Source organism: Copadichromis virginalis, linkage group LG13 (genome assembly GCF_057382275.1).
Source record: "Copadichromis virginalis isolate Kocher_CV1m ecotype Utaka linkage group LG13, C_Virginalis_male_GT1.1, whole genome shotgun sequence".
Lineage (NCBI taxonomy): Eukaryota > Metazoa > Chordata > Actinopteri > Cichliformes > Cichlidae > Copadichromis > Copadichromis virginalis.
The window spans coordinates 20,987,976-20,998,064 of NC_140630.1; the positions used below are offsets into that span (position 1 = coordinate 20,987,976).

The 10,089-nt window shown below is 39.0% G+C and overlaps 1 protein-coding gene across 2 annotated transcripts; it reads left to right on the top strand.

Moving 5' to 3' along the window:
* The first annotated feature begins 438 nt into the window (after nt 1-438).
* LOC146695638 (FERM domain-containing protein 6) lies at nt 439-9,840 on the top strand. 2 transcript variants are annotated; one of them, XM_085477958.1, is made up of 14 exons: nt 439-595; nt 2,882-3,067; nt 3,216-3,306; nt 4,485-4,564; nt 4,698-4,774; nt 4,949-5,144; nt 5,240-5,395; nt 5,785-5,850; nt 6,288-6,356; nt 6,462-6,636; nt 7,094-7,378; nt 8,451-8,582; nt 8,687-8,757; nt 8,841-9,840. In XM_085477958.1, the coding sequence occupies exons 2-14, from the start codon at nt 2,990-2,992 to the stop codon at nt 9,129-9,131; spliced, it is 1,767 nt and encodes a 588-aa protein (XP_085334084.1). In that variant the 5' UTR covers nt 439-595; nt 2,882-2,989; the 3' UTR covers nt 9,132-9,840. The 2 variants fall into 2 exon arrangements, with proteins under 2 accessions (XP_085334084.1, XP_085334085.1); XM_085477959.1 differs by lacking the exon at nt 439-595 and adding an exon at nt 1,133-1,255.
* Nucleotides 9,841-10,089: the final 249 nt, after the last annotated feature.

Here is a 10,089-nt window from a genome sequence, read left to right on the forward strand (position 1 = left end):
ACGTCACGTGATTTCTGGGCGCACCTAATGCTCAACATATTAATTTCGCAGGAAGCAGTGGAAGTACACGTCAGAAACGAAAGGTATTTGAACCGTTTTAACACCTAGGCTTGCACAAAGTTTTATATACAGGTCGTGCAGCTCCTGTTTTCAAAGACGGTGCTTGGGACCTCTAATTAGCACGTCTTACTACACTAACAAAATGAGGGGAGTCTGCCCCGTCTAGTCAACAGTATCCAACTGCAACCCGCTGTAGGAATGTTATAGATTCATATGGGTATAGAAACTTGTTTATCTAGAAAATATAAACGTGACAAGATTTCGCATATTCATCAAATATGAAGTTAAAGTTTTACAAACATTTCGATTACAACTGTGCACCCCCACAACTATCCAAAATGGTTTGGCTCAAACGTTCCAGGCTTGGGATGGTTTTGCAAAGCCCTCAAGAAGCTACAACACGCAATGGGTAGGGAGGTGAACGGCAGTTTGGGCTTCTTGCGTCGGTCATGTTTTTAAATGGGTTACAGAAGAAATGTGTTTTGAGAAGCCGTGCGACTGAAAGTTGAACTCTATCATCTCTTATACTGTGATTGTAAGTAATTTAGCGCTTTTACCTAAGTAGCTAAAAGAAAAGCCAGACTTATTAGTGATGCACTTGTTGCGCGTTAAAACTCTATCGGGCCGAAAGCACGTTTTCTCTGAGGGAAATATAGACGTAAATGGTATAAATTGTTTGTTGTCAGCTACTTTTGCCTTGTACTGATTTGTAGCTAACTCATAAATATGTGTAATCATCTCAAGGTTTATATTTAAACGACTGCTAGCTACTTTAAGTTGCCTGGAGAGCGTTGAGGACCCTTCTGATGCAACTTTTAATGCCATTATCAGCGAGCAGTTGGTGAACTTTGTTATGCTTTTTATGGGAAAAAAGAACTTTTTCAGTCATAAGAAATATATACTAGTCCCACCAAACTGCTACTCATAAAGTGGGATGCGTGTAAAGGGGGTCCTCACCCCCCCCCCTGCGTTGTGGTTTTAGCGGGCAGTGAGTATCCCTGCTCCTTCAGAAAGCTTGCTTACTGCACAGGGGATGTTGTTTTTCCACCAGCCAGCAGTATACGCAGGGATTATAACAATCTTGGAGGGGAATTAAAGCATACAGATGGTTGCTCACATGGGATGCCAGGTTCCGCATTGGTCAGCAACATGGGGGATGTCTGAAGACTTCAAGTGGCACCGTTTGGGGTTGATGGTAAATGTGTTTTGTTGACAGGACGCAGTGTAGGTTATGTAGATAAAATGGGTCACATTTGTATGGTTTAACTTGATTTTGGTAGTTGCTCACCTGTTTCTTATTTCAACCATATGTTTATGAAATATGAAGACTCCAAATGATTTATGTGTATGTGCTGTTGAAAATGCACTATAAAACGGAGCCAGTGCTCAAATAAACAGCAAAAACATTCAGATTAGCGTAATTTCTGTTAGAGCGATTGCGTCACATGTCTCTTATAAATTCATACGTGAAGCAATGATCTGCAGCCTCTGCTTCCATTGTCTTAAACAAAAAAGCAAGCTGTAATGTTGAACTGTGTTTTCCTATTGCTTAAGGCTGCTTAATTATCTTGCATCTGTTTCACTTATAGTCTGTTACATAAATGGCAGCAGCATTGTACTGCTTGCAGTGGTATAGCTCATTTGGCTGATCAGATTTGGTGTGTTTACTGTGAATTAGCTCCAAGCCAAGACTCCCAGAAGGCATAATATTTTTTTTTTTAAAGTAACACATGTTTGCATGCATGATAATGTACATGCGTCTATGAGGTTTTTGTACTTGTTTTCCACACTACATTTTCAGTGTAAACGTAGAATTTCATTTGACTTTGTCAATAGTAAGTCAGATGTCGGAGCTACTGGTATTTCAGGTTTATTTTGTCTGTTGCGCTGACACCCAGGTGTCAGTGGGGCTGTGTTTGAACATGCCCATAAATCATATGTGGTACAACAAATGTGGGAACTCTTGGCTTAAAACAACTTGTTTTGTACACTGACAACACCTTTTTCTTTTTTTTTCATAAATTGTTTTGTTTGTCTCTCTCTCGTCATTTAACACAGATAAACACTATTGCATCAAGTGCTTTTGAATGTACAATCTTCCACACCTCAAAAAAGGAGGGTGTAAAAGACAGAAGTATGACATAAGAAACCATTTTTTCTGAAGATAATTTGCACAAGATCCCCCCCCTCCCCTCCTCCTCCTCCTCCTCCTTCATATCTACTTTTTTTTTTTTTTTTTTTCCTGTTAAACTGGTTATCGTTCAGAGGATTTAAGGGAATCTGAGTGGGCGTACGGCAGTAATTAACCTGATTAATTGATTCTTAGACGTTAATCAGATGAGCCTCGTACCAGTTGGGGCTTAGGGTCAGCGTAGAGGGGCATGTTTCAGGTTGATAGTCCAGTGCCCTACACTGTGACTATTTGTAGCGTTTGATAAGGCACAATGAGCAATATTCTAATTAATTTTTAGCACGTTTTGTTGGAATGGAACAAATGCAAGAGGATTATCTGGTTGCTTTCAGTTAATGACTGGTAATTAGAATGAGCTGTTACTATGAGATCATCGAAAAATGAGTGGATCAGCAAGTTCAGTCATACACGATTGTCACGTTTGTGGAACATTTCCATGAAGATGATTTTTAAGACAATGTAACTCATGCTCTCACTCTCTCTCTCTCTCTCTCTCTCACTAACGTCTCCATCTCTCTCTCACTAACGTCATGAGACACTCATGCCGATCACTTTACTACATGTTTACTCATGTTTTTCTTTTTTCATTTCTTTACTTTTCTTACTCTTTTGTTATCTATCTTTTTTTAGATGCAATATGGATGAACTGTCCTGGAAGAGATAAAAGTGAAGAGTAAAGATACCCAAAGACTTGAGTGTTAAAGACAGAGCATATATCACGAACTTGCACAAGAGATCATGTCCACATCACTAAAGCAGGAGAGAACTATTTGTGTTCTGCTCCCCAACAAAGAACAGCTGGACATCACTGTCGGGGTGAGTGTTTAATATCTTTTTTTCTTTTTTTTTGGATGTGCTCTTAAGAGGATCTGCTCAGTAAGAGGACTTTACAGATGGCCCCGGTTAGATAAAGATTTGTATTTTGTGAAACCTGCAGACTTTCTTTTTCTTTGCTCTACTCTAGCTGAAGTCCACAGGCCAGGATGTTCTGAATCATGTGGCAGAGCTTCTTGGAATCAAAGAGCTTCACTTTTTTGGCCTGACAGTAGTTAAAGGTAAATTAAATCCCCACTGGACCCCTTACGCCTGCGAACCTGACAGGACTCTTCACACTAGATCACACAGTAGTTATAGAAGATGCATATAGGGTTTTAAAGAGGGTAATGTTTAGGTTACAATAATGTTTTACTTCAGTGTTACTCTTTTTGCTTCTTCACGTAATGTTGGGGAAACACTTCTACCAGGAAGCCATTTCACTGAAATTTAAAAAATAATAATAATAATAATTTTGCCCTCCCAGTCTGCATAACTGAATGGTGTAATCCACTTTAGCTGCTGAACAAAGTTCTAAACTTTCTGTTTTCCAGCGTTTCTGTTGTACAAATAGATTGAAATGCTTTGGTAATCTTGTGTGGCTCACCACAAGCAGCCTTTTGTTTTTGTGGTGTTGGGTCAGCGATCACTTAGTCCTGGATTCCTGCAATATTAACTTCATTAAGCCTGGAATGCACAATTGCATTCCTCCGCTTCACTGTGGAGGGATGGATTGATGATGGGAAGAGGAGGGTAGGAATGGAGGAATAAAAGGTAGGGGGAGACTATTACTCAATTCTTACTCAAAGGCCTAAACAAAGGGTAAAAAGGAGAGAGAGTGAGTCAGAGTGGGAATGAGATGAGTGGTTTAAGGAAAAAATTGTGAAATGGCATGATTTGGCTACACAAGGGTGAACTGAAGAGATAAGTTGGGTCAAATTGAAAATGCCTGTGGTATGACTCATAGAACCACACGGAGATTAATACGACATCTTTGTGCTTGGAAAAGGGTTGCAACAGGTTTTTGGCCCAATGATGAATTGGTGATTAACACAGCCTTATATTCAGGGAGCTTGCAGGATAGACCCAAAGCAGTGTATATAGATATAATCTGTTTGTTGAAGGCATCTACCTGTCTCTTCAAGTGTCTGCACAATCTTAAAAGAATCCCACAGCTCTTACCAGCAGTGGTTGGTCTGTGCTGCTTTGCTGATGCTGGAGTTGGAAAATGGATACATTAATGTTGGCATTGTTTTTTGTTTTTTTCTTGTAGCCCCATTGAAAAGTAGAAGAACAAAAGCCTTTTCCTCACACCCTAATGAATCCCATTGTTGAGTAAATTTTACGCTTGGCTACATTACTGTTTTGTTTGGTTACTAACTGTCTCCTTGTTTCCCGATTGTCTTTTTTTCCATACCAGACAATGAGCACATATTTTTAGACCTGGAGGAGAAGCTCAATAAGTACTTTTCTAAGGAATGGAACCAAGATTTAGGAAAGGTATTGTAGTTTATGGGATTGATGCACTCTCTACACCATTTAATTGGGCGTTTAAAAGCCTGTATGGTACAGCTTTTTATTTGAAGTGAAGTCAGCAAAACACAACTCTACTGCAACATATTTCTTTTTACAGGGATTGCAAAAGAGATCATTGCCTCTGATTCTGTGCCTTAAAGTGCAGTACTACATAGAGAATGGTAGACTTTTTTGGTAAGTCTTCCTGTTTACATTCTACATGCATCTTTTTAATTCTTGGATGCTTCTGTTTTGCTTTATTTCTCCCCATTAAACATTGTCCTACTTTCTCTCAACTTTGCCTTTCCCTTTTGTTTTTGGGTGCCTGTGTTGTTGTTTTTTTTTTTGTTTGTTTTTTTTCCCCCCCAGTGAGCGAAAGGCACGGCATCTTTACTATTCTGACTTGCGGGAGCGAGTGCTACGCTCTGAATGTCGTCAGCAGGAGGAGGTCTACTTCCAGCTGGCGGGTTACGCCCTGCAGGCTGACCTTGGCGACCACCCAGTGCTGGAGGAAGGCGTAAAGCTTTCCCGTTATTTTGAACCCAAGGAGTACTTTCCCCCATGGGTAGGTATCACCACATAGCAGAAATATGAGGAAATGTTTTTTACCTTTTCATCTCTCTGAGGCCAATGTTTCTCTTTCTTTTCCCCCTTTTTCAGATTATAGCTAAACGTGGAGTGAAATATCTCCACTGCCATGGGCCAAAGGTACACCAGGAGCTGTGGGGCATGTCTACTCGTGATGCAATGTTCCACTTCATCAAAGAGGCATGCCAATTGGAGGATGTACCTGTCACGTTTTACAGATTGCAAAAGGTTATGAGTCAATCTAATCATCTCACTTTCATATGCAAAGCTCATTTTGAATCTATTCCACATATATGTATTCCCTCTGACCCAAATACCCCAACTAATGCAACACCAGCACATTTTGTTTCGCTTCATTTGATTTCTGGACAAACAGAGATATATATATATATATATATATATATATATAGATAGAGATATAAAAATAAAAAAAGCACTCATCCACTGAGTGAAACTTTGAATCCTGGCCCATCCATTACGTAATCTGCTATTGCTTCCAATTTGTTGCTAATAACAACTCATATTTTCTAGCCAACTATGAGCAGGGCGTAACAGTGAAATAGCTGTGTTATCTGGGACACACTGCCTCTCTGACAGCTCATCATTTGTTTTTTCAGGATAAGAGGGAGGAGAGGGGAACGGCATTGCTTGGTCTGACCCTGCGAGGAATGCAAGTTTATCAGGTGCGTGCATGTGTGAGCGTATTATTAGTGCACAGTATGTAAGCGAAAAGTCATTTTAATTCGCTCAGGGAATCGCTCTTTTGTATCTGTAGTCTTATAAAACCTCTGACTAGATGTGTGAGGAATGTGGGGGGGATTGCCACCACCAGCAGTCCATCAGGAGATAGGAGCTGCCTGCCATGACTGTCATTTCTTTGATCTGTCTGTCAGGGACCATCTGGGGGGGATTAGCACTCCAGGCCTGGCTGATTTCAAAGCCAACAGACCGTGGCATACCTCAAGAAGCCTTTGGCCTCTTTTGAGTCCAGATGGCTCCAAAAGACAGTTGATTATTGATCTGTAATTTTAAAAGCATCAAAGTAGATTATACAATCACAAATCTTTTGGGGTTTTTTGTTTTGTAAATGAAGTGTGTATGTGTGTTTATGTATTCTCAGGAGGTGAACAACATACTTGAGCTAATATATGACTTTCCCTGGTCAAATGTAGGACGTCTTACCTTCCTGGTAAGCACATACAGCTGATTTTTCTCTGTTAAGAAGTAGAATTCTGGTAATTATTTAATGGGCGCTAGCTTTTTACACTTTGTATAATGTATTAATATCATTCAGGGTAAGAAATTCGAGATCCAGCCAGATGGCTTGCCATCCGCCAGGAAGCTGGTTTACTACACTGGTTCATCTTTCCGCTCTCGCCACCTCCTCTTGCACCTGAGCAACAGCCATCAGCTCTACCTCAGCCTTCAACCTGTCCTCAAACACCTACACCAGCTGGAGGAGAGCAAAGGTAGGAGAGGGGAAAGCATGTCAAAGGATAAGAAAAAAGTAACAGAGCACAGTTTGGCTGGTGGCTCTTTGTAGTCATAGTAGCTTCTGGACGTTAGTTAGTAAATTTAAACTTTGTTCCAAGAACAAAACTGTTCTGTAATCACATTTGTAACAATTTCACTAGAAAACATTTTTGTGATGCCTTAAATGGGTCTTAAGTATTTTAGATATAACTATATTTCTGATTTTATAGCTGAAGTTTGGTGTGTACTGACAAAAACTTTCTATAAAGTCACTATTGGCTTCTACTACAGTACTAGTAATATAATATATAGAACAGTAATAATTAGTACTTTGATATAAGTACTAAAAACCTATTTCTGAAAACAAGATGGTTTAGATGTTTGTTTGTTTGTTTGTTTAAAAAAAAAAAAAAAAAAAAAACCACTGAAACTTGTTTATTTTTTCATTTTTAGAGAAGCAGCATTACAGGGAGTCCTACATCAGTGATGATCTGGATTTAGATCCACAAGGCAGTGAAGGCAGTCCCGGTCTCTCCCGACACTCTACTAGCAGCTCTGGAATTGAGGCGGACGCTCGCCAACACAGCATCTGCGCAGAGATGGTCTCCATGGGGGACGAAGGTCATCAGCAAGCTGAGAAGTGTTTCAGCTCAGCAGCCAGCCGAGGCAGCTCCTGTACCTCAGGATTTGATACAAGCAGCAAAGCACGAATAGAAGATGAAGGGTGGCAAGAGGAAGGTGAGGCCATTCTTAAATGAAACCTTTAAACAGGATCTGTTCATCCCTCTGCAGATATTTCTAAATTAAACTAATGCTTCCAGTCTGCTAGCCTGATCTAGCAGCATTGTTAAGTATGGTGCAATTCTCAGTGTTTCATTCAAAGATGCATGCTGGTAGTGGGATCACAGGACTACAGAATGTGAAATTTAAATGTTGACTTTGCATACATAAAACTGGCTAAGCATGTGTTTTGCATCATTGATGTCTCTTTTCCATCTGGTCAGGCCTTTCAATGGTGCTAAGAGAAATGTGGCTGCTAGTACTGTGATAATTGAACAGCACATTCTTAGGCTGTTGGCTATGCAAAACATATTGCTCAGTAAACAATATGGTATTGTCATTTCAAAACTTGTGCTTTATTTGTGTTTTAATAAGCATTACAATGTCTTATCTAATATTGGGTCTTTGCTTCTTCCAGGGGTTTTTTCTTCCTTTTTTATTTTATTTTTTTTATGAAATTTCCTTTAAGTCTGGGCAACACATTAAACAAAACTATTTTCCTTTTCAGTAATGCAAGTAAACATGTTAGCATTGCATTACCATCTGAATGAAAAAATATATATTGTACTTTACTGTCTTTTGTTTTGTTTTTCTGCTTTGGGGGGAAGGGATAAATTTGAAAATTCATGGATAACGATAATGAAATATTTTAGCATTAAAAATGTCATTTCAGTTAAAGAGCTTGTGCACATTGGTGGATTAACCATTACAGAAAGATGAGAACTTATTTTGGTAATAAACATTAATGTTAATTTAGGGTAACTGTGGTATAAACCTTTCATTTGGTGGTGGTCTCATAAAATTAAGCACTGTACTTTTTGGCCTTTATGAGGACAGGACAGTTGAGAGTACAGGAAAGCTGTCAGACAATGGGGAGATGATGCACATTGAAAGACCTGGGTCAGATTCAAACCCAGGCAATATTCCAGTGAGTTATATGGGCACCCCTTTATGAAATTTCTAAAACGTTTTTAATTTTTTGTTTGTTTGGTTTTTTTTTTTTTGTCCCTGCTCATTTTCTTTTGTCCAGAGATCAAGACCAGGGTCCAAAGTCCAGACGAGGTTCTTGTAGATGATCCTGATGAGATGTTCCAGCTGGCTGATCTTCTGGAAGGAGTTTCAGTGGATTGTGGAGAACTCTGTTCAAAGAATCATTCACCAGGTATAAATATTTTAAACCCTGCAAACAGTTGGGTTTTTTGTTTGTTTGTTTCCGCTCACATGCTGTTTGCTAAGTTTTTAAATCATATGCTGTGTGTTTCACAGAAAACACAGGCTGTGCTCTACACAGTGACAAAGATGCTGGGAAATTGTATAACAAGGATATGTTAAAAGAGGTAGGTCATATTTTCTTTCCTTGGTTGGTTGCCTTGGCCTCTTTCATGCATTGGCTTACTTTTTGTTCTTAACTCTCTTTCAGGTTCTGAAATCAAAAGCGCAAGTTTGTGTGGATCGGCACAGCCACAGCCTAGATGATGTCCGCCTCGTCCCTCCTCCTGCACCCCTGGGGATGGCAGTGCCACTTGATTCTTCTCACAGCTACACCTTTGGACTACCAGATGCCTCAGCAAACACAAAGACCACGGTTGATCACAGCTATTACCCCTTCTTGCACTGCCAGCCTAATCCTATCTTCTATGGCCGCAGGTCCACCAACTGTCTCTCCCTGGACATGTTGGGCGATGAACAGTTCATGGAATACATATTTTGAACACATCAAGTGCTGACAAGTATACCTGTCCTCCTTCTTTCTGTACAATGCAACTTAATTCACAGGTTGCCAGCATGTGTTTTTTCTGTAAAGATGGATGTGTATACTTCAAACAGCAGACACATTAGCCTTCTTTTAAAAGCTGTGGATTACTTCAGCACCATTTCATGTAGTAAGCAGTTCATATTTATTAATGTTGTATATTTTGTATATATATTACTTGCACTTTTTTATTACATTTCAGCTTTTCTAAACTGAAAAATGCCTAATCAGGTTTGTCTTTTGTAAATTTCACACTGTTTAAACATTTCCTGAAGTGGCAGAATCTGTTTATATCAGGGGCATAAAATTTTGATGGTGAAATTTTACAGCCATGCAGTTGTTTTATGCATCAGACAGCCATAAGACATGATTTGCATTCCTCTCTGTATGTAAATTTACTCATTTTATCTATAGCCATGTTTGAGCTCTGTTGATTTGTTTTATCTTGTTCATTTTTTTTATTACTTTAACACACACTTTTGTATAGTGTGCACTCCCATGTCTTTTACAGCTTTGTAACTACTGATGTGGAAAATTGAACTTCTTTACACAGCTCAGTGTATTCAGCCAAAGCTTTCCAAATCTGTTTGCCTTCTGTTGTGATGATTACTATAGAAAATTTTTATTTGTGAACCACTGTTGTCAATAAATGTATAATGAAGCTACAGTATTTTTGTATTATGTAACCCACGAACAAAGAGCATTTGTTTCTCTTTTCTTTTTTTCCTTTTTGTTATCGTGTTCAAATGAACTGCTGTATTTAGCCTGTATGAGGTTCCCAGTCATTAAACACAAACTTTGACTAAATGCCAGTAAAACAAACAAGTATAAAGTCAATGTCATATTTTTGAAAGCACTATTTTTTTTTTCTTTTATAATGGGGAAAATAAATTCTTTACGCTCTTAAAATAAACCA

Excerpts from the sequence above, each read along its gene's own strand:
- LOC146695638 (XM_085477958.1), top strand. The coding sequence starts at position 2,990 with ATGTCCACATCACTAAAGCAGGAGAGAACTATTTGTGTTCTGCTCCCC. Across the intron at positions 4,565-4,697 it reads GGAACCAAGATTTAGGAAAG|GGATTGCAAAAGAGATCATT; the intron begins GTATTGTAGTTT and ends TTCTTTTTACAG. Across the intron at positions 7,379-8,450 it reads TGAAGGGTGGCAAGAGGAAG|AGATCAAGACCAGGGTCCAA; the intron begins GTGAGGCCATTC and ends TCTTTTGTCCAG.